This window comes from Coregonus lavaretus (assembly GCF_964263955.1).
Source record: "Coregonus lavaretus genome assembly, chromosome: 31".
NCBI classification, from domain to species: Eukaryota; Metazoa; Chordata; class Actinopteri; order Salmoniformes; family Salmonidae; genus Coregonus; species Coregonus lavaretus.
In genome coordinates this window covers 25577252-25602731 of record NC_140018.1, presented here as the reverse complement: position 1 = coordinate 25602731, position 25480 = coordinate 25577252, and the positions used below count along the sequence as shown (strand labels likewise).

Below are 25480 nucleotides of genomic sequence, written 5' to 3'. Positions count from 1 at the left end.
GAGTGGTAAGTATAATTTTTGTCTTATTCTGTTGTTGTCTAGTACTGTCTTTTTGCTAGTTAGGGCCATCTACTTTAAGTGGTGTCTGTCTTCCCAGTAGCCTACTTGGTGTGTGAACTGCTGACTGCTCATAACTTGCAGCTGATTGTTGACACATCAACCTGGATTAAGGGGCAGGGCAATTTGTGACTATTGTTGTTTTGGTAATCAGTGGCTGCATTGGAGGGGGAGTGGTTTCTCCTCTCCTAGGCAATCAGCACCGGGAGGTGTGCTCTTCACCTCCGCTAGGCAATTAGCAATTAGTGTTAGTACTTCAGTCTCCCCTGTTTTCTCAGCGGCAGCTGTAAGCTGTGGTCGTGTCAGCGGCGGTCTCGTCGCCAAAACTAAGACCGTTCTGCTGAGTTGTTGTTGAGGAAGGAAAAATATTAAGGCTCCACACAACTCTCTCATGAGTATCTTACCTAGTTATTTTCAGATTATCTCATTTTGCTCTTTTGTAGCTTTGTCAACTATGTGTGTGTTTTCAATACCTGTGGGCCTCTCCCTTCTAATTTAGTGTACCCTGCGCGCACAACCCATGTAGAATTCCTGGTCTCCAGCAGCGTTCCGAACTGCCGATCTGCGGTCAAGAACGCAGAGTTCATCTCAGCCTATGCTGCCTTTCAGTACCTATACATTTTGGCCCTGACGGAGACATGGATCACCCCAGAGAACACTGCTGCCCCAGCTGCTCTCTCCATCTGACTACGTGGTCACTCATAGTCCGAGAGCATCTGGTCGTCGCGGTGGTGACACAGGGCTAATTATTTCTCCCTCACTCACCTGTCCATCTCATTTGAATTTGATGCTGCCACCGTCACTTGTCCACACAAGCTTAACATGGTTGTCATCTATCACCCACCAGGTGCCCTTAGATAGTTCCTTAATGAGCACCTTGATAAGCTAATTTCCTGAGGATGGCTCACTGCTCATCGCACTGGGTGACTTCAACCTCCCAACGTCTGCCTTCGATTAATTTATTTTCACCCAATTCTTTCCCCTCCTTACCTCTTTTGACCTCACCCTTTCCCAGTCCACTTCTACTCACAATGCAGGCAATATGCTTGACCTCATCATTACTAGAGGCTACTAATCTCACTGCAACCCCCCTCCAGGTCTCTGATCACTACTTTGTTCCCCTTTTTCTCCATCTCTCCTCCAACCCTACCCGCTTAGCCCCTACAATCTTCACTCTCTCTCCCACTACTTTCTCCTCTTCTATCCTAACATCTATCCCTTCTGTTAAATCCTTCTCCTTCCTGTCTCCTGATTCTGCCTCTTCGTCCCTACATTTACATTTACATTTTAGTCATTTAGCAGACGCTCTTATCCAGAGCGACTTACAGTTAATGCATACTTTTTTTTTTTCATACCCCCTGTGGGAATCAAACCCACAACCCTGGCGTTGCAAACGCCATGCTCTATCAACTGAGCTACATCCCTGCCGGCCATTCCCTCCCCTACCCTGGAAGACGCTGGGCCAATTGCGCGCCGCCCCATTGGTCTCCCGGTCGCGGCCGGCTATGACAGAGCCTGGATTCGAACCAGGATCTCTAGTGGCACAGCTAGCACTGCGATGCAGTGCCTTAGACCACTGCGTCCCTACTCCTCCCTTTCCGCATTCTATGACTTCCCCGGCTGGCTCGGCCCTCCCTTCCTGCTCTGTAGCTGAGTGACTCATTGCAAGCTAACAGAACAGGGCTGCGTTCAGCTGAGCAAAAATTTAGAAATTAAACTCACGGAGGACCTATCATCATTTCACTCCCTCCTCTTTACCTTCTCTTCCTCTGTATCCACTACTAAAGCCACTTTCTATCACTCCAAATTTCAAGTTTCTGCCCCTAACCTTATAAAACTACTTTCCACCTTCTCCTGCTTCCTTAATCCTCCACCTCCTCCCTCCTCCCTCTCTGCGGACGACTTTGTCAACCACTTTGAAAAGAAGGTTGACAACATCTCTCTCTCCAGATTAAATCCTGCGACTAGTGAGGTCCGGCCGCCCGACAACCTGCCCGCTGGACCCCATCCCCTCTGGAGACCTTCTCCCATTCCTCACTTCCCTCGTCAACTCATCCCTGAACACTGGCTGTGTCCCCTCTGTCTTCAAAATGGCCAAAGTCGCTCCCCTGCTCAAGAACTCAACACTCGACCCATCTGACGTCACAAACTACAGACCGGTATCCTTTCTTTTCTTTCCAAAACACTTGAGAGTTCTGTCTCTGACCAACTCTCTCGCCATCTCTGTCAGAACAATCTTCTTGACCCTAACCAGTCAGGCTTCAAGGCGGGTCATTCAACCGAGTGCTCTCCTGTGTCACAGAGGTTCTCTGTACTGCTAAAGCTGACTCTCTCTCCTCTGTTCTCATCCTCCTAGATCTATCTGCTGCCTTCAACACCGTGCACCATATGATCCTCCTCTCCACCCTCTCAGGGCTGGGCGTCTCAGGCTCTGAAAATCCTTGATTGCATCCTACCTGGCAGGCCGCACCTACCAGTTTACGTGGAGAGGATCTGTGTCTGCACCACATACTTTGACTACTGGTGTCCCCCATGGCTTGGTTCTAGGCCCCCTCCTCTTCTCTCTACATACAAAGTCACTCGGCTCCATCATATCTTCACATGGTCTCTCCTATCATTGCTTCCCCCCCTTCTGAGAGCCAGGTGGCAACACACATCTGTGTGCCTGGCAGATACTGTATCTCGGCTTGGACGTCGGCCCACCACCTCAAGCTCAACCTCGACAAGATGGAGCTGCTCTTCCTCCCGGGGAAGGCCTGCCCGCTCCAAGACCTCTCCATCACGGTTGACAACTCAACAGTGTCCCCTTTCCAGAGTGCAAAGACCCTTGGCGTTACCCTGGACAACACCCTGTTATTCTCTGCAAACATCAAAGCAGTGACTCGCTCCTGCGGGTTCATGCTCTACAACGTCCATAGAGTATAACTTTACCTAACACAGGAAGCGGCGCAGGTCCAAATCCAGGCACTTATCAAATCCAGGCATCTCCCGTCTGGACTACTGCAACTCGCTGTTGACTGGGCTCCCCACTTGTGCCATCAAAAGCCTGCAACTTATCCATAACGCTGTAGCCTGCCTGGTGTTCAACCTTTCCATGTTACCCTGCTCCTCCGCACACTCCACTGGCTTCCAGTCGAAGCTCGCATCCACTACAAGACCATGGTACTTGCCCACGGAGCAGCAAGAGGAAATGCCCCTCCCTAACTTCAGGCTATGCTCAAACCCTACACCCCAACCCAAGTACTTCGTTCTGCCACCTCTGGCCCCTGAAACTAGGACAGCAGAGTCCCTGCACATCTTCTGAAAAAATCTGAAACACAACCTCTTCAAAAGAGTATCTTAAATAATACACAAACCCCCTCCCCAGCACTGACTGCTGATAGCTATTTTATTGAGGAAAAATGTATTTACTATGATTGAGAGATGCGGTTGTCCCACCAAGCTATCTTAAAATGAAGCACTAAGTCGCTCTGGATAAGAGTGTCTGATAAATGACTAAATTGTAAATGTAACAGACATCCATGTAATGCTGAGGCAATGAATGGAGTGAATAGCATTGTGCATTTTTCAACCCAGTCTCTTTTGGATCACATTAATTCAGAGGTTTGGAAGAGCTAACCTGCCCTGCCTCAGTCTGTCAACTTGAAATACAGGATTACGGTAAGCCGTCGCCATCGTCATATTTTCTGCTGTTAGGCCTAAAATCTTCCTCTCATTGACAGGACGTTCTTAATGGGTTTCCAAGAACTGAGGGGACAGCCAAAAAGCCTCTGGTTTCCACAAATAAACAGCATACAATCACACAGCGAGATTATAATGCACCAGATTTAAGGCGGTTCGGGATAAGAGCTGAAATGTAAAGTTCTTAGGGTAACACCTCACTGCTGTAACTAGCTAATGTGCTATGCTGTTGTAACTATTTGTGTAAAGGTTAAACTACTGCATCTCATCAAATGTGCAAATATCAACTAGTTTCTATAATTGATCATTGTAAAACAGGTAGGCATTCTCTGTATCACTTGTCAGCCCCTCTGTGTGAAATCCACCTCGGCCATACAGTAAATGACGGTCCTAGAATACTAATCTTTTGTCAGCCATATCCCACTTCCAGATGGAGAATGTCTGTTCCTGACCTCCACAAGCCTTTCTCCATTCCACTCCTCTCTCAGGCCATAAGCCTGTTGACTGACAGTGTCGCCCCTGAAATATGGCCCCTCACGGCCCGATGGCTGAATAGCCTCATCAGGGCTGCTTCTCATAATGAACCACATAGTCTATACTGGGTGTTAAATATCTCACCCTTCACTAACACGATGTGTGATCATGGTTTCAGATTTTAGTCTGCATGGTGTTTTCAAGATGTGGACCACTTTTTACATAGATGTGTTTATCCCAAACTTGGGAAGTAGAGGAGGAGGCTGTAATCATTTTGTTGCCGCGCTGAGTGGTCACAATATTTCCTTTTCCTGCAATCAACCAATTTGCCATCCATTTCCTGTGTAAGTCATTTCCAGCCCAGGCTCGCCACCATTCAGACTAACCTCCCAGTCCCTCCCAAACTTGATTATATTTCACCTTTTATTCTCCTCAGACAAGTACCAATAAATCACTTCTTCTTCAGGAGGAGAAAAACTCCTTGTAGAAAATATAACAAAGGAATGGCGAGCGTTGCCTCCCCCGGGGACCACTGAAAAACTAATTCTCACTATTCCCACCAGGGAAATGAAACGCTGTGTGTGTCACTCCAGTATCATATCAATTACCCACACAGTTACCACTAGCACTAGAGAAATTGTATTCAGGGAGAGGGCAGATGTGATTTTCCTCCTTGTGATCTTCTGTACCAAACCAAAGATTTTCAATGAACAGAGTCAGAGCAGGGCTGACTCTGGATGGAGCTGGAAATAAGAGCACTATTTGCTGCTACACCTTCTAACAACATGGAAACATGTAGTACATACTCTGTCATGTAGCAAGTGAGGCTTGTCGTAGGCTATATACTGTAGCCTGATACACTAGAGAAAGTCCAACTTAATTTCTGCATTTTAAATTACCTGAATTTCACAATACTATTATTTCTGGGAATCTGCATATACATTTCCAGTAGTGATGAATTAACAGTTTTTGATATCACAAAAGTACACTGAAACATTCAGCAAGACTACACAACTTTCACATTCTGCTTTGCCTCACATCAAAGAGCTGAGATTTCAGTGAACTATGGAGGGGGTATTCGGCGTGCCGCTGTGAAGTCATGGCCACCTCATGTGTTTTGATTACACACACATCCCTTTTAGCTTGCGTCGGGCATACGACCTACAAATTACACTACTGTGGAGTGGATGTGAAATGTTTGTACATATCAAGTAACGGTGCCCAGCCATTCAGAACACAGCAGTAGCTAGACTCGCTACTTCCTAGTCACTGACAATTAATCTAATGGCTTCTGAGGAGGTTTACAGCCCCAGGACAAGCAGAAAGCTGCTCCACTGCTGCTGTCACTTCCCATACACATTCCTCCATCCACCCATTACAGAGAGCAGGTCCCTCTTTCACCGTCGCTGATAATGGGTGTAGTAGAACAATAGCAGGTACAGTATGATTGTTAGCGGTGAAATATGAGGTCTATTCCTGAGCGGGGCAGTGCCATTTACACAGGAGATCCATACATCCCTATATAAAGAGTATCACCACAAATCACTGGGAAGAAGGAGTCAGATAAATCTGTAAAACAAGCCCAGGCACAGATTACCTAACTTTGGCAACAGCAAAATGTCAAGGAGGCACCTCCTTGACATGAATTACTATCGGGGCTAAGTAAGTACTACTGTATGAGGTGGAGGGGTAACTACTGTAGTCACTCTGATAAATGGAAGTCCCAACAGTGCACAATCTTACTTCAGACAACCAAGTCCCAAGCAAGTAGTTAGTGCCTAGATGTGCAGAGTATCATATACACTAGAATGGAAAGCCTAAATTCCTGTGATCTTTAATTGTATTGAAATTGCAGCCGGTGCAGTCTGAGGAAGACCGAGTGGGAGAAAGTGCCAGAAGGAGAGAGAGAGAGAGAGGGATAAAGAGAGGGAAGAGGTGGGAGGAGACTGAGAAATGGCCAGGTACTAGATTAAAAAAAGCCACACATTCGTCCAATTGCCTCGTTTGAAATTCAAATTGCAGAGCCTGTAAGGAAGCTGATAAGCAGTCTAAAGGAGTAGTCAACACGCACCCTAAGATCTAGTACAGGTAGAGTATATGTATTGATGGAAAGGGGGAAGGACTAAATCTCAGTTCACAGCCAGGCAGTCAAAACAATATGCAGAGTAATGGTTTATGAGGAAGGTCTAGGTAGTAATGTTTTAGCATACTTATGTTTAAACACAGATAGGAGAAGATGTTAAACTGGTTCAGTAAAAAGGCTAGTAAATGGGAGAATCCATTGTGAGAATTGACTATATAAATGTAAAGTATGGCTGAGAGGAATTCATTCAGTAATACACTATTTTCTGTCAACTGGTGTATGAAGCACATACATATTTGTGCACAATATCATGGAGGTATACTTCTTTTCCATGTTGTCATTCATTACTATTTATGATTCACATGGAAAGCGACATTGTGTTCATCACATCCGGAGCAATGTGAAGGTTCATGTTTTTGCCTTAACATAATGAGCAAAAGATGGGTGGCTGGATTACAAAAATCTACCCGAACTGAGCAAAATAAGAAGAAATTAACATTTAAATAACATTCCCCTCTCACATAGAGATAATCTGAGCAACTTCATAATGTTTGTTGAAAGGATCTGTAGTCCCACTGACGCTTCGTTGTGTATTCTGCAGAAGAAACCTGGGCTAACTGTTGAACAAACATTAATCACCATCTCCTTTATCTGCTCTGCCCGGCCCAGCTTCCACAACACGCCAAGCGTTCTGCTGTTAGGGAGGCCTCGGCACACCGCGGGGTGCGCCACAGAGCCAGAGCCAGAGCCATCCCTCGCATTTCATTACTACCGCCTATTTAAAAGGCTTCAGCCTGGGAAGATGAGATAGTCGGGAAGGCTGCCGCAGGGCATTTGGGAAAATTGCTCAGTTATATATTTGTGGACGGCCACTCGTTGGTGGAATGACTGTTGTTATTTCACAAGAATGAGTGATAACTCGCAGACATGCTCCTATGTCAGGGAGAAAGAATAGAGCTGCCCTGTAGTTTAACTATTCAAAAAGAGGCTTTCTGAGGATAACGGCCTGTCATAATTGGCTTCCAAGGAAGAGTCTGTACAACCAATAATACAATTAATTGGCTGAGATATGAAAATATGTATGTGGTGAAAGTATATGTAATAAAATCATACATTCTTATTGTTGGAAAAGAAAAGAAGACAAATATTTTCATTGAAATGTTGAGATGTTTTTCTCTGGCAACCTGATCAATACCAAACAATCAATTGTCTCATCATGAGAACTGCTATTCACTAGCTCCTTTTGTGTGAATTGTTTGGTACAGTGTGTGAATGTGAATAACATGGCATATTATGCTTTCAACAAAAGCATTCAATAGTGTACTGTTACTTTAAGGCAAAGCCGACCCTTCTGTTTCAGCACAAGGACAAACCACATTTTCAATTAATTGCTTTCATTTAACTTACTCCTCAGAATTGATTTCAGTTATCCAAGTGTGTGTGTGTGAGCATGTCTGTGTGCATGAGTGTGTGCACTCTAATCTATGCGTTAAATGAATGCTGGGACCATACCAAGGCCAAGGTCTCTTTTAAAGATGAGCCCTGAATAACACAATAAAACCGAGAGAGATTGTACCGTTATTCTGTTACCAAACTTTGCATCTGCACAGTTTTTCCAGTAAATGTGTTTTTGTCTAATTTTCAGTGTAAATTGTTAAAGTAGTCATTGTGCATAGAGTTGTATGGTTTGTTAAGCCCTTACACTCGTGGAAATTGGCCTATATGGATATGCCCAAATGTAAATGTTTCTAAGAGAAGACCTATAAAAAGCATATGCATTAGTGCTGAGGGATTAGTGCTTTTTGCGATCGGTTCAGTTATTTAAAAAATAATAACCGTTTTCGATTTCGGTTTTGACTATTTAAATGCCTTAACACAGAATAAAACAATAAAAGTCCCATGGTGGTAGTGACTGCTCATTACTGCTTATCACTTATTAACCATCATTTATTCACATTTCAGTTGTTGTGTATATTACATTTGTTTTATTTGATGACTTTATTATTTCATTCCAAGTCATCATCTCATCTCTATAGAGCTGCTGCATATGCGGTCTGACAAAATCACAATTTTGTAGTTCTTCAAAGTAAATAAGGCATACTTTTATGACTACTGAATACCAACTATCAATCACTTTGATGTATTTTCAGGTAGAGATACCTTGTGAAGCAACAGCTGCTCCCTATATCCCTTCAAGATCGCACATTCTTCTGCCTCTTCCGTAGTGGACATAAAAGAAACAAGAGATCAGACAAGTAGATGCGCAACGGATTATGGTCATTGTAGTTAATTACCACATTTTATGCGCTAAAACTATGTAGAATATTGGCCTGTTGGAAACTACAACTCCCTACTACATCGCACAGTTCAAGCTGGATCTGATTTATCTCTAGAGATACTGTGCAATGTGTACATTGAGCTCACAGAAAACCCCCGAAATAAATGGAATTCTAATCATTGAATCGACGTAGGTCAATTAGTTGTCTAAAAAACAAAAAAGAACCGAAATGTCAGTTAATCGCTCAGCACTAATATGCATGAACATGGTAGCAATTGAAAGAGAACACTGGAGATTATGGAGAAATTATCAGGCCAAAGGTGAGGACACAACAGTTCACCTGAAACAAGACTGAATCCAAACATTACACTGTTGGTTTTCTGTGCATTTTACATTTACTGTACTTTTTACAGCATTTGTAAATAACAAAATCTGAAAATATCCTGGATACATTCAGTAACATAATAAGAATATTCAATAAAACGTTGGAGTAGGTGCAAGATAAGAAAAAAACTATTACAAGGGTTTCAGTGAGAGGTCTAACTGGTTTCTCCAAGTGGCTACATACCTCTCTAAACTGTGCACAGTTCCTAAGTAATATCAATGCACAGGAAAGAGCCTTCTATTAGAACGTTGTTGTTTTTTTTGCTGTACTAACTTTGCCATTGAGGATTTTGGCAAGCGCACTAAGTTTGTTGTTTGGAACACAGCCCTGCGTCCCCACCATCATACAATTACTGTTGTTGTTTAAGCAATCCCAACATTTTCCAATATAAATCGCAATCAGGGTCAGGTGGGCATTATTTTAAAGCTTATTCTATTGCCAACATGGCTAGCTAAGTTATAAAATACAATCTTACAGTGTTAGGCTTTCTAAAGGGACTTCAGACAAACAGATTTGGGTGTGCATAGAATGGAGTCATGAGTGCATTCAAGTGCGTGTTCTGCAGCTACTTTTCTTCACAATACAACAAACATAGGCTTACTCTGTTCAGGACAACCCAGGGTATAACGCATGTCATCCTTTTAATTGTGGATCAAACATAGCTATCATAAACGTTGATACTGTAAATTACATACGTTTTCAATTATGGAAATGTGAAGTGCACATTTGGACTCACGGGTTTGTGGTTTGCTTGTATGACATCAAAGCGGTATTTATTATAATCCTCAATGTTTCATCTTTCAGAACACATCGACTCCTCTCGATTTACAGCATTTCCCTCACTCAGATAACAACAAATGTGCAAAAGTTGCCCAATTACCTGGTGGGATGGGGGCATCTTCTTGTCGCGCGCAGTGCTCAAGTTTATAACGTCTGTCAGTCAAAACCCATACAGCCCTGTGAAACGGAGAACCTGAGCTCTGACATCATGTATAGCATGTTACTCTACAGCCACTGCGTTCCAATTTAGGCGCTTATCAATGACAAAATCTGCCATTTTCAACCCGTAATAATAATAATAATAATATATTATATGCCATTTAGCAGATGCTTTTATCCAAAGTGACTTACAGTCATGTGTGCATACATTTTATGTATGGGTATTCCCAGGAATCGAACCCACTATCCTGGCATTGCAAGCACCATGCTCTACCAACTGAGCTACAGAGGACCACATACAGAGGACCAGAGGGGCTGTGAGTGGAAAGGGCTACACTTTGAAAGCAATGGTTTTTGTTTGGCATACATTTTAAAGTCTCAGCGTAATTCCGTTATCATGGAATTACCCATTAGTGTCCTCTCGGAACAGGGAAGGTCAAGTGTTGATCGTGGCCTGCAGCCGAGGAGGCCTCTTCTCTGGACTGAAATCATTGAGAGGGCACACACTTTAATTTAAAGAGAGCTACAGGTAAGGCCGTTGTTCTAATTAATTAATTTAATGTAACCCTGCTCTCTGGGTAAAACCAAACAATCACTGGGAGGGAGAGTCACGACAGGTCAAAAGACAGAGCGCAAAGCTGACATCCTGTCAAATAGAGACATATCTCCCACTGGGCTTCTAGCCTAACTAACTCACTACTATATAGACCTCTGTACAGCTCAGTCCCCATGTTCTTTTCAGCTGTTGCATTATTTACCATTATCAATATGCACTATAAATGTAGTTAGTCCTTCAATGGCATCTAAAAGGCTGCTGACCAGCTCTCGGAGACAGAGCAAAGTGTCTCCTTATTCCCTTGTGTTTTCCTCCCTGCACTTTTTTTTTTTATAACGAGAGTTCTCTGATTACTGAAGCATTGCACACCATCAGGCTCAGTCCACACTCTGGCCAAATGGACGTGCTGCTCCTACTGGTGCTTAGGAGGACACCTTCATCTGGTTCCTACACTCATTAGTTCCATTTAAGACCCATCGGCATCACAGTGTCCCACTCTTCTGCAGTGCCACTGAATCATATATGGCCAACTACAGAAAGACGCATCTTTAGATTCACGTAGTAGCATACAGAGTAGAATACAGTATCTTCAATGGGTGACAAAGAGGGCAACAGATCCCAGATGTTGAGTGAGGAGGTGAAGAAAAAAGAAGGAAATAGAGAAAAAGTTTGCTTGGGGTTCTCAGCAGACAGAGAGTTTAATAAAAGTGACACATTCAATTACTGGGCTGTGTGACTGGAGGGTAAATAACACGTGACCCACAGATTTGAACAATCTCACACACTTATAGAGGCAAAAAGACAAAATAAATTAACTCGATTTTTATTCATACAGAACATTGCCCCTAAGATAGTGCGTGGTCAAGTCAAATAATGTTTTTTAATGCCCTGCACTATTACAGTTAATTATTTCTTGATTCGGCAGAAATTGTGTCATGACACATTAAATCGATCTTAATTGATATGAATTGTTCCCCCTCCTAATCCCTTTTCCAATGCCTGGTGTGGAATGAGACAGGCCAAATTGCTTTGCATTGTAAATATCCTAATTTATCATGATGAAATAAAAGCCGGCCTCCTTCCTATTGTAGAGTAAGCCTTCCTGTGTTTGTATCATTACTGAGAAGCACTGAGCAGCCACACAATTAATAATAATCCACATAAAGTCAAAATGGTTTGTGAGGCAACAAATACCAAACAATCCCTTCCAGTCACAAGGCAGGATTTCTCAGAGGCGCTTGTGATTAAAAATAGAGCAAACAAACAAACAACAGGATTTATAGAGAGAAGATTCCCCATCATTTTCCCAGAGCTCCAGCAGTGTTGCCTTAATTGAGAACATTGGCCAGGGGACTTGGTAGAGATGGCTTGAGAGGAAGAGCGGTGCCTGGGAGGAGAAAACACTACCATCCACCACCTCTGCTCTGACAGTGAGTCCTATTGACAAAAGGATGGAGTTGTTTTTATGCCAGGCCTAGGTTATGTATGGTATGAAATATTAGATGTAACATGAGAGGAACAACACAGAAAGTAAACTCTATTTATCACCCATGCCAAACAGGGTGCATTTAAATAATACATCAGAGTCCATGCTTCAGCAGTCCTGTATGGATTGTCAGTGTCTGAACACCATTCCTTATGATTCATCTTCATCCCGCACAGCCTCCCATTTCTCTGACTCCCATGAAAGAGTAATGCCAGGCCTACCGCGGGAGACTCTCTGAAAGCGCCTGAGGTAAGGAAAGTAATATACCAACTCCTTGTTATCAACCATTCAAACTCATTTGGCAGTGGAATGCATTTCCTCTCCCCCTTGAATCCATCAAACATAATATTCCAGTAGGGAGTCATACTAATAGATGCGGTGCTCGAACACGTCCTTCAGAGCTAGGGTTCCCAAACCTTTTCATTCAGACCCCCCTTCCAGCATTGGGGAACATCCCAATGACTGACATGACAAGAGGAAAACTGATAATGCTCTACCCAATTTTGAAATTGCACCTTGTGCATTGTACTATTACAACTTTCAAGAGTAAGTTGAAGCCGGACTGAGTTCGCTACGGGGCCCGCCCCACAGTTTGGGAACCACTGCTCTAGAGGACAACCACAATTGTGACTGCTACTAGGACTACTGATATAACGACTACCACTACTATTACTAGTCTAGAACAACAGCTAATATTTTTGATTGTTCCACACCCAGTGGGTCTGACTCGCTCGCTCACATTCTGATACTGAGTATTTTTATGCATTTATTATCCAAATCTCAGCTTTCAGTGCCTTTCGGTACTTATGGGGTATTTTTGGAGGATAATACTGTGTGAAAGTTTTCCCTGACTCATGGATGACCCCACCACCACTGGTGTCAGTCTCACTACAGGCAAAGGCATGGGCAACAGATTAACAAATGTAATACGAATTCATTCTTATAGAAACACTTGTCCCTCTGAGGTAGGTCAGTAGTAGCATGTACAGTTGTGTGTGTGTGTGGTTATTTTCAAACGTGTCAAGTGGAGAGTACCCAAATCAATAGTATTAATCCTAGTGTACTAGGATATTAATAACATCAATGGGGGCCATAATCACCATGACCATTTTCCACTTCCCTATGCAGGAGGAAGAAACAATCATCCATATGGGGGAAAAAAACTAATCTCTATTGCTTTAAGGGTCTTTGAAATGAATGCAGAACTTAATAGTATTTCTGGTTGCAGGGCCCAATCAAAATCAATATATTGATAATGTGTGGTAAGTCAATGTGCATATGAGAGTGGAGGGGTGGAGACCTGTGTGTTTGCACCTGAGAGGAAATAGCCCTCACGGCATCACTAAACACGGCCGTTGTGTTCTGAATATTTGGCTTGAGACACCTAATCGCCGGTCCCTGCGGCTTTCAGCAAATAGATGGCGACAATTAGCGAAAACATATACCAAATCAAACACCTTGGCGACACATTAGCGAAAAGTGGAGAAAAAAAACTGACCGAATGCATTCCTTTCAGTTCCACAGGACAGGTTGAACTGTTGACCTCGGCTCCACTTAGGTTGTTATTGGATCGACTGTTCATCTGAAGGGCTGCCGGTGATTTAATTGAAATTGCCTCACTAAAAGGCCTGCCACTGCAACTGTCAGCCCAGAGACATCATTCAGTAGTAATCAGTACACCTTTTTTTCTGTGTAATCAGCAATGTGATGGTCAGCTGCTCGTGGTTCTCTATTACCTTTACTAATTAGAATGGTATCTTGTCACGGGCGTGACGTCCTGACTATCACACTGACTGAGGTCCTTGGAGAAAACACTGAAGGAGTGGTCCTGAAACATCTCCATGATAGATAGGCCTCTGTTCTGTTTGTCAGTCAAAGGAAGCCTGACACTCCATTCCTGGACAGTGGATACATCAGCCTCAGCTCAACCTAGACATGGGATTCTTCCCAAATGACACCCTATTCCCTTTTTAGTGCACTACTTTTAACCAGGGCCCATAGGACTCTGGTCAAAAGTAGTGCACTATGTAATAGGTTGCCATTTGGGACACAGATATGGCTGCTTTTGCTCCATCCCAATGCTCCTCAACATTAAGGGTGATATTACTAAAGCCCATGCAGGACTCGTCTGTCTGGAGGAGCGAGGCTAAAGTATATGGCTGCGGACCAAGTGCAGTGCTAGCTGGTGCTGCAGAGTTAATTGCTTTTTGAACTGGCTTCAAGAGATTATACCAGTTTGTGATGCTCTGAAAGCACAACATGTTCAGACGTGTAGAACCATTAAAACCAATCAGGTCGGTTACAGATGGCAAAAGGCGTTTGTAGCGCGGCTGAGGTGCTTGTAGAAATGCTTGAGTACAGGCGAATCAAAGCCGTACGGCACACTAAGAGCATTAATTTTCCCTGCCTGTCTGTCATGCAGGAAACTGTTCTAGTGCAAGTGTCAGCTTAACAACTCTACTACTTCCTCTCCAGTCAATACGGTGTTTCCTGTTTGAATTTAAAAGGCGACAACATTTCAGCACTCTCTGGTAAAAGCCCCAATGGGCATTTCGAACCGAGTGGTCTATTCATTTCATTATACACTATCTAATTTCCAGCTGAGGAGTTTTTGAGCAGGCAGCGGTATGGAAACCACATTAGGTCCTTGTAGCATAGAGTGCATAGGACTGCTGAATCTGTCCTTTCAATAAGAAACTGGTCCAAATGAAGCCTCTGCTCACTCTACCAGACATGGGACACATATTGAGTAACCTAACCTCCATAGCTCAACATAAGCTTATGATGATGATGAGCTACATCTTATATTTGAAACCTCCAGTTGAATGTAGCCTTTAATTATTTTTTACTAATCAATTCTGCTTGTAGGAGGTGTTGCTTGGCAAGCTGAAGAGAGAGGTCTTGATGAGACCAATAGTCCTCCATGTTGTCTCACTATCCCTTGGGAAAGCAGACCTGCTCGGTCTCTCTTTCACTATATGTTCTCTCCTCTCGATCACTCAGTCCCAGTCTGCTGTCTGCTGGTAGGTAACCAGTTCAATAGGGCTCAGATGGCAGACAGTGGGCGGCCTGCCTGGCTGTTCCAGCAGCACCGTGTCATGTGCTTCCCTCAGGAAATCTGAGACACTTACAGAATAGTACAGATCTTCCACAATCCTGCCACACCTATTCACACACATATACATCCAACTTAAAGTCAACAGCGAAGAAGATAGTGTCTAATGCTTTCTTTTCTCTTCTTGGCAGTGTTTATAGCAGGAAACGGAGGACTTGCGGCGAGCCTACGTGGTCTGAAGCAGTCAGGGGAAATTAAGTACAGCTGGGAACCATGGTGGTGAATGACATCTGTTTAATGTCCTTGGACAGATGACAAAGTGACAACATGGTAGGAATGCCACCACCGTAATATAAACCAGACACTAATGGACCCACCCATTTTCATAGTGCTACAATACTATTACACAAAATGGTGGGGAAAGAGAAATATCTGGAACGTGAATTATATGCAGCAATAAGTGGTGGCAGGAACATGCACCAGCAATTATGAACTTTAATTCCCCGGCTTTCGAATCATTTATTTCTTTGTTATTTAACAGTGAAGCATGGGGAAATGATCAATACATTATTTTGCTGAAATGGCATGACATTTGTAAGAAATAAATTACATGGGGGGGCATGCAAAAACAATATATAAATACAAATACAAACTCAAACTCTCTGGAGAGAGGAGCCCTGAGGATTTTCAATATGTGTTCGCTCACCCTGCAAATAAGGAAATGTGACATTGACTAGTCTGCGAGCCATTGTCCTAATAGTAATGTACTGCTAGTGAAAGAATAACCTGAAGTTCACAGAAAAAGGTTAAACAATGCAAGAGGAAGTTGATTTTGTTTTTGTAGGAGAACACGTATGTAAGAAATCTCTGAGCACTGTTTGCCATTCTTGGCCTGCACTTGCTCACTGCACCCATTCCGGGATTGCGAGGAAGATGCTCAGTGTTTTAGATACAAAGAAGGAAATCCTGCTTCCTCTGTCCCCTGTCACGTAAGACACATACTATCTGATTGTGACCCATGATGTTACTGTGGGGGAACATCCCTAATGACTTCTTACAATCATTTGATGTTGTCATTCAACTTGATTCCAGGTACAGTAGCTGGAAAACATAAGCTGAAATGATCCATGTTAATATGCCATAAAATTCTTACTGAAGATGAACTATTAATCTCAAAGGAATCTTAGGGGAAGCGTTGTCTAGTATAAAAGCCCCTATGCCATACATACAGGACATATATTTTTTTTTAAACTCTGATATATCAAAGACTTGAATTTAGGCAGCCTCTTTAAGCTCAGTAATCAAAATGTGTCTGCTGTGACCACAGATATCACAACTTATATTTACACTGATGCCTACATCTCTCAAACTGACTTTCTAATCACCAAGGATTCCTTTTGCTGTGGATGTCAGGGTCTGAACACCAAAATATTATGCATTTTGCTAGGTGGGAGCATGCGGTGAGACTTAGGTAAACCTAAGGAAGAGGAAGATATTGATATAAAAGCTTCCTGTATTGCCACAAACATATAATGCATTCCAGCCAATTCTGTTCCTGCCAATTCCATGGGCAGCACATAATTCAGTTATATGATTGGCTATGATGGATGAAAGCAGTGACATACAGTAGGCATCTCCTCGCAAGCAGACTACAGGGCTGTGCCTGGACTATATCTCCTGAAAAACTCACTCCACAAACTGACAGTAGCCAAGAGGAAACACAAGTCCCCCCTCTGAATGTCAATCTGGGAATACAGCTGGTCTATTCACTTCTGAGAATGAGGCATGGGAATAGATGGGTAGTGTCTCAGGATGATGGAAAGGCAATGCCCAGAGTAATGAAACACTGCATACATTCTGCATCATTCTTAATAACCACTTTCCGTCTTCAGATTCCTTCTACGAACACAACCGCTCCTCTACGTGCTCCCCCATATAACTTCAGTATCTAGTTCCCGCCTTTTTGATATGCAGTTTAATACAGATGCCATGGCAACCCAGGACTGTGTATCACGCCGCCCGACAGAAATGAATGAGAATTCCTTCCTTAGGTTTGTCATCCATGGACCCCAGGGTAAATACTGGCAAGGTTCGTTCTGAAAAGCATGCTAGTTTATTTCCTTAGAAACCCCCCCACATCTGAAAGGAACTCTTAGTGAGTGACGTCCATGACACTACCTCTACCAGGAACCTTGTTTATTTTCCCTGGCTTTTCCAATTATGTTTTCTAAGAGCGCCCAAGGCAATTATCTGTATGCAAATATCACAGAGCACTGGAACACAGAGAGAGGCAACAGGGAGCAAAAAATAGAAAATTAAAAACAAGAGGGAAAAGAAGGAAGGATGGAGATTGAGAGACTTACCGGCACACTTGGTCCTGGTGATGAGAGGTGGTCCAGACTGGCCGGTGCCCCCCTCCCCTGGTCTGGTGAGCAGCACACGGATCTCGTACTCTGTGTCTGGGTCCAGGTGCCACAGCTTGTAGTTAGGGGAGTTGACAGCATGGGTCTCTATCCAGCTTCCTGATGTCATACGGTACTCCACCTCCTTCAGAATGATGGGGCCGTCCCCGAATATGGAGTTGGCATTGAGCTGGATCAAAAGGTAGGTGGGCCCAACGCCCAGCAGCTGAGGGGGTGCGATAGGCCGCGGGGGTTCTGGAGGAGACAAGGAGGGAAACAGAGAATATGGTTTAGCACAGCATACTTCTCAAGGCATTTCAATTGGGGACCTGATCTATTTTTGGCAAAAGCTTTCAACGTCTGTGTGTTTCATTGCAGATGACATAGTATCTATTCAATCAGCAGTATCCAACTAACAGGTCTGGATAACCCTTTTTTATGACCATTTTGGACTGTCCTTTCCAAATCAATAATAAATCTAATGAGATTTGTGTCATTGTCAGACACCAAATGAATTCATCAGCAACAACTTCAAGTTAGAATGGGCTGAGGGCACCAAACTATCAAACACTCTCAGACCAACCAGATGGTTCCACTTCCAGTCAGTCTGGATGGGTCTGGACCTCAAATAGGGCAGTTTTGGCAGGCCCAGATCCTGCTGGACTAGAACATAGCACAGGGACACCCCATCATTTAATACCAAATAACATTTACTACATTCACCATTCTCACTGCAAATGGGCGGCAGGTAGCTTAGTGGTTAAGAGCGTTGTGCCAGTAACCGAAAGGTCGCTGGTTCTAATCCCCAAGCAGACTAGGTGAAAAATCTGTCGATGTGCCCTTGAGCAAGGCACTTAACCCTAATTGCTCCTGTAAGTCGCTCTGGATAAGAGCGTCTGCTAAATGACGTGGTCCTCTGTAGCTCAATTGATAGAGCATGGCGCTTGTAACGCCAGGGTAGTGGGTTCGATCCCCGGGACCACCCATACGTAAAAATGTATGCACACATGACTAAGTCGCTTTGGATAAAAGCGTCTGCTAAATGGCATTTTATTATTATTATTAAATGACAAAAAAATATATAAAAAATTGAACCCTCCCCCTCAGAGAGTTGACTAACTAACTAATGGAAGGTTCCAATGTAGAAGAAACATACTGAGGGACATGAGCAGCCATTGTTATGTCAATCCTTCACTGTAAGACCAATTTCACTCACTTCTTTATGAAGAGTGATGGCTGACTGTAGCCCATAAGCTCTGCTTCTAGCTCCTAAGCAACCTTGCAGTATTTTGTTTTTTTGTGTGTTATTTCTTACAAACATTTCACTACACCCGCAATAGCATGTGCTAAATATTTGTATGTGACCAATAACATTTGATTTGATAAGGAGACATAAGAACAGAGCGTTGTTTAACACTCTCAGATGAAGTTGGTCTCCGTATCTGCACGTCACGCAGGCCCCTTCTTCTGCCTCTTTTCTCTCTTTTCTCCCTTTTCTCCCAGGTCAGATGGTTGTCGGCCGACTCATTTGTTGAAGCTAATTCAACAGCAGTGGCAATACTCAGAGATCACATTAAGTCCAATCTAATAGTCACTGTACTGGTGCTAGCCCATATCATCTTCGTGAACACACGTTACCATCACAAAATCTTCTATTCACAATTCTGCATGCAGTACCTTTTATTCATGTCCACCTGTTTACCTTCCACTTAATCATCTGTTTATCAAAAACTGTTGCACTCCCCACAGCATGATGCTGCCACCACCATGCTTCAATGTATGAATGGTGCCAGGTTTCCTCCAGACGTGACGCTTGGCATTCAGGCCAAAGAGTTCAATCTTGGTTTCATCAGACCAGAGAATCTTGTTTCTCATGGTCTGAGAGTCCTTTAGGTTCCTTTTGGCAAACTCCAAGCGGGCTGTCATGTGCCTTTTACTGAGGAGTGGCTTCCGTCTGGCCACTCTACCATAAAGGCCTGATTGGTGGAGTGCTGCAGAGATGATTGCCCTTCTGGAAGGTTCTCCCATCTCCACAGAGGAACTCCGGAGCTCTGTCAGAGTGACCATTGGCCCTGACCAAGGCCCTTCTCACCCGATTGCTCAGTTTGGCCGGGCGACCAGCTCTAGGAAGAGTCTTGGTGATTCCAAATTTCTTCCATTTAAGAATGATGGAGGCCACTGTGTTCTTGGGGACCTTCAATGCTGCAGAAATGTTTTGGTACCCTTCCCCAGATCTGTGCCTCAACACAATCCTGTCTCTTAGCTCTATGGACAATTCCTTCGACCTCATGGCTTGGTTTTTGCTCTTACATGCACTGTCAACTGTGGGACCTTATATAGACAGGTGTGTGCCTTTCCAAATCAAGTCCAATCAATTGAATTTACCACAGGTGGACTCCAATAAAGTTGTAGAAACATCTCAAGGATGATCAATGGAAACAGGATGCACCTGAGCTCAATTTTGAGTTTCATAGCAAAGGGTCTGAATACTTATGTAAATAAGGTATTTCATTTTTTAAATTTTTTTTATAGATTTGTTTTCACTTTGTCATTATGGGGTATTGTGTGTAGATTGATGAGGGAAAAAATTACGTAACAAAAATGTGGAAAAGGTCAAGGGGTCTGAATACTTTCCGAATGCACTATATATATATATATATATATATATATATATATATATATATATATATATATATATATATATATATATATATATATTATTTTTTTGTACATATATTTTCCTTTATTATATTCCTCTAACCCTACCACCCCTCCCCTAATTGGAGTAAACTAATGGACAACAACACTTAAGCTTCTACTTCCAGCTTATACATACTATATACATTTTACGGACACAGTATATTTACAATAGTTATCTTTTGTTTGTTTTTAGTCCCATCCTTCAGCTACCCTCAACAACTCCCATCTATTTACATTTACATTTTAGTCATTTAGCAGACGCTCTTATCCAGAGCGACTTACATTTAGTGAGTGCATACATTATTTTTTATTTGTATTTATTTTTTCATACTGGCCCCCGTGGGAATCGAACCCACAACCCTGGCGTTGCAAACGCCATGCTCTACCAACTGAGCTACATCCCTGCCGGCCATTCTCTCCCCTACCCTGGACGACGCTGGGCCAATTGTGCGCCGCCCCATGGGTCTCCCGGTCGCGGCCGGCTACGACAGAGCCTGGATCTCTGAAGGCCATCCAGTTTAGATTTTTATTTGCCATATATTTTTCAACTGTGCTGTTTCAGAAAAGTTCTGAACCTATATACATTTTACGGACACAGTATATTTTACATTTGTTATCTTCTTATATTTAGTCCCACCCTTCAACTCCACTCAACCCCTCCCATCTATCTCTGAATACCATCCAGTTTTGATTTCTATTTGCCATATCATTTTAAACTGTGCTGTGATGTTTCAAAAAGGTTCTGAACCTTTCTATTCTCATAGTTTCTACAGATTGTAAATTAACATATTTGCTAAGAGTATTATACACTGCTCAAAAAAATAAAGGGAACACTAAAATAACACATCCTAGATCTAAATGAATGAAATAATCTTATTAAATACTTTTTTCTTTACATAGTTGAATGTGCTGACAACAAAATCACACACAAATTATCAATGGAAATCATATTTATCAACCCATGGAAGTCTGGATTTGGAGTTACCCTCAAAATTAAAGTGGAAAACCACACTACAGGCTGATCCAACTTTGATGTAATGTCCTTAAAACAAGTCAAAATGAGGCTCAGTAGTGTGTGTGGCCTCCACGTGCCTGTATGACCTCCCTACAACGCCTGGGCATGCTCCTGATGAGGTGGTGGATGGTCTCTTGAGGGATCTCCTCCCAGACCTGGACTAAAGCATCCGCCAACTCCTGGACAGTCTGTGGTGCAACGTGGCGTTGGTGGATGGAGCGAGACATGATGTCCCAGATGTGCTCAATTGGATTCAGGTCTGGGGAACGGGCGGGCCAGTCCATAGCATCAATGCCTTCCTCTTGCAGGAACTGCTGACACACTCCAGCCACATGAGGTCTAGCATTGTCTTGCATTAGGAGGAACCCAGGGCCAACCGCACCAGCATATGGTCTCACAAGGGGTCTGAGGATCTCATCTCGGTACCTAATGGCAGTCAGGCTACCTCTGGCGAGCACATGGAGGGCTGTGCGGACCCCCAAAGAAATGCCACCCCACACCATGACTGACCCACCGCCAAACCGGTCATGCTGGAGGATGTTGCAGGCAGCAGAATGTTCTCCACGGCGTCTCCAGACTCTGTCACGTCTGTCACATGTGCTCAGTGTGAACCTGCTTTCATCTGTGAAGAGCACAGGGCGCCAGTGGCGAATTTGCCAATCTTGGTGTTCTCTGGCAAATGCCAAACGTCCTGCACAGTGTTGGTCTGTAAGCACAACCCCCACCTGTGGACGTCGGGCCCTCATACCACCCTCATGGAGTCTGTTTCTGACCGTTTGAGCAGACACATGCACATTTGTGGCCTGCTGGAGGTCATTTTGCAGGGCTCTGGCAGTGCTCCTCCTGCTCCTCCTTGCACAAAGGCGGAGGTAGCAGTCCTGCTGCTGGGTTGTTGCCCTCCTACGGCCTCCTCCACGTCTCCTGATGTACTGGCCTGTATCCTGGTAGTGCCTCCATGCTCTGGACACTACGCTGACAGACACAGCAAACCTTCTTGCCACAGCTCGCATTGATGTGCCATCCTGGATGAGCTGCACTACCTGAGCCACTTGTGTGGGTTGTAGACTCTGTCTCATGCTACCACTAGAGTGAAAGCACCGCCAGCATTCAAAAGTGACCAAAACATCAGCCAGGACTGAGAAGTGGTCTGTGGTCACCACCTGCAAATCCTTTATTGGGGGTATCTTGCTAATTGCCTATAATTTCCACCTGTTGTCTATTCCATTTGCACATCAGCATGTGACATTTATTGTCAATCAGTGTTGCTTCCTAAGTGGACAGTTTGATTTCACAGAAGTGTGATTGACTTGGAGTTACATTGTGTTGTTTAAGTGTTCCCTTTATTTTTTTGAGCAGTGTATTATTGATCGATTGACTATTACTTTTTCAAGCACCCAGCAGTGCTATTTGCAGAGTTAGCCCCAGGTAAATGTTGCAATTCTTCAGCCATTCCTGAACCTGTGACCAAAAACAAGCTACATATAGACAGTACCAAAACAAATGATCTAATGCTGGCCCATGTTAACTCCAATGCTTCCCACAGTTGTGTCAAGTTGGTTGGTTGTCCTTTGGGTGGTGGACCATTCTTGATACACACAGAAAACTGTTGAGCGCGAAAAACCCAGCAGCGTTGCAGTTCTTGACACAAACTTCTGAATGGAGCGCATACACAATCCATGTCTTAAAAATCCTTCTTTAACCCGTCTCCTCCCCTTCATCTACACTGATTGAAGTGGATTTAACAAGTGACATCAATAAGGGATCATAGCTTTACCTGGAATCACCTGGTCAGTCTGTAATGGAAACAATTTGTATACTCAGTGTATAATAGCACTTACACTGTGAGTCATAAACATGGAATCCAGTGCTTTGGTTCAGACTGAAATGTGGATACATTTTGGCTCGTAGGGCCCCCATCTGACGTGACGCATGCTTTTGTCTGTTGAACCTAACAATTATCTACAAAAAGGACCTGTTTAGTGTTTAGCCCTGTAGGGCATACAAAGATACATTGTGTTCATGAGACAAATTGGTATTTGCTTGAATTAAGCCCCAACAGAAGACCATAAATTAGAAAGTAATTGTTTAGCTCTTTTGCATTATTAATACCCAGGTGGAGGTAGCTCTATAATAAGCTGGTGAATAGTGTATGGTGGTGATGGTGGATAACGTCCCAGAAGTGCTCTCTTTGTGGAACACACAATACCTGAACCCAGGACACTCCCCTGTAGAGAGATCCCGGGAGTTTTTAATTGTGTTAGCTTCCTGGTTTTCTATGCCAATGAATCTCTCTCTGTCTCATTAGTTGTGCTTGAGACGCATGCTGCAAAAATGATTAGGCTATATTGGAAAATCTAATTGTTTATAATTCAATAACATAAGAGCATTTGAAACAGACACAACTACTGTGGCCTACTGCCAGAAAGCATATATGAAAAGCAGAAAGCTTATATGAAAATACATGTCACATGTATATTTCTACTTTTCCCTTAAAGGTCACCAGAAATATATTTTCTTTATGTTTGAATTCCTGAAATCCTGTTTCCGGGTAAATACATTGGGTCAAAATACTGGATTGCTTATAGACTCCAACTAAATCGAACCAGAACCATCTTCACAATTTATTTAATCAAAACAATAAATTATTGAAACCACTGATGTTTATTAGGTAGAAGTAGTTTTCCAGGAAAACAAACCAACGCCATAAACTGAAAAAATTGAACGAGGAAAAAAGCCATTTAAATGCAGAGGCAATTGCCAATCTAATTTGTACTTGTACCTGTAGGCGAGGACCGTTCTCATTTCATTAAGACGTTTGGAGGAAACAGCGTAAACATAATAGAGGAGGTCTGGAGTAAATGACACCCAAAATGGCTTCTTTCAACTGAAAAACTATAAATATGCTTGCAATAAAATGCACAGTAGCATGCAGAAAGCTTTGGCAAGCAGGCTTTTTAACTGCCTTCCATGACAGGTACTAGGCAGGCAGGCAGGCAGGCTCTCCCCATTTAGGGCTTCATAACGTTGGCGTGGTGATAGTAACAGTTGGAATGAGCAGGTAGATAGTGGCGGGCGGGCAGAGGGGGGAGGGGAGAGAGAGAGAGAGAGAGATGATGAATCTTTCATCATCTAGTATTGCTTCTTCCCAAGCAGCCCATCCATCATATGTGGGGTGACAGTGTGAAATGATATCGCCGAGCCCTCGCATTACTGCTCCTTGAACCTTGTCTCATCCATCGCTCATCCTTCAGCGGGCCGCGCCGCTAAACATCCGCCATGCCATCGCACAACTTAGGTTACTGACTGGCCAGCCTGCAGCTCTGCTCTGACCCAGCCCCAAGCATCCCCGGCCCCGGAGCCATTCTAATAGTAGTTGATTTTAATTTATTGCCGATTCAGTCGACAATCTCCAAGGCAGTAGCTTGATCAAAAAATGGGGGGAGGAGAAAGAGGAGCGGGGTAGGGGGAGAAAGGGGAGTGAGAAAAGAAAGGAGATATATATAGAGAGAGAAAACTAGTGTGCTGCAGCAACTTCATTTTGTGTGGGAGGAAACGTTCAGGTCCGCTCTGGTTTATTTTGAAGTTAATGATAAGCTCTGAGGCAAAAGATGACAGCGACGAGGCAGGCCTTGGAACAGCAAAGCACACGCAGCAATCTACAGCTGACTGATGGCGTTACAGGACGCAGAGGAGTGATCCCTTCCTCCACCTGTCTCCCCCACTTTACTTCCAGCATGTAGACACTGTTTGGGCTGACGGTATTAGGCTATCATTTACAAGGTGACACAATCATTCTGCCTCTTAAACCCTGTGGTTAAGAAGCAAACAGTCCACAGACTGCTTGGAGTTCATTTCAGCTAAAATTAGCACACCACAAAAATACATTCTAAACCAATATTGTTAAAATTAGTTCCCCCTTGCCTTGGAATCAACCCAGTTTCATATTCATATCATTAGAAAAATATTTTCCTGTGTTGACGCGTTTCTCTTTTCTTGTGTGCCTTCCAAGTTCTTCCTTTGGCATCATTATGAGGCTTCATCAGAGTTTAACAATCTCTCTTTGAGCCTGGGATTGTCAAGCAGGAGCCTTTCTTCAGTGGGGGAAGAGCTGGCAGGTACCGAGTTTGAATCTACTTTTAAGCAGAAAATATATCCCAGGCTGCTCCTCAGCTGACAGTCGTGTCTGCCACCAATCAGCCAGTTTGTTTACGGCAGGGTGGTACACTGGCCCCCACACGCACACCGGGGGAGATGACAGCACACACTATCTACACAATAGTCATTACAGTGTACACACACACACACACACAATTGTGCATGAAATCACATGCACAAGACAACAAACTAGAACCCTTTAGATTAAGCACAT

At 43.5% G+C, this 25480-nt stretch overlaps 1 protein-coding gene across 2 annotated transcripts in view; it reads right to left on the bottom strand.

The window, feature by feature from the left end:
• ptprk (protein tyrosine phosphatase receptor type K) overlaps nucleotides 1-25480 on the bottom strand; it is a 170917-nt gene that overhangs the window by 52834 nt on the left and 92603 nt on the right. For both annotated transcript variants that reach the window (XM_084149697.1, XM_084149698.1), the window contains exon 7: nucleotides 17358-17651. In XM_084149697.1, the coding sequence (XP_084005823.1) occupies nucleotides 17358-17651 (294 nt within the window). The remainder of the gene's footprint in view (nucleotides 1-17357; nucleotides 17652-25480) is intronic.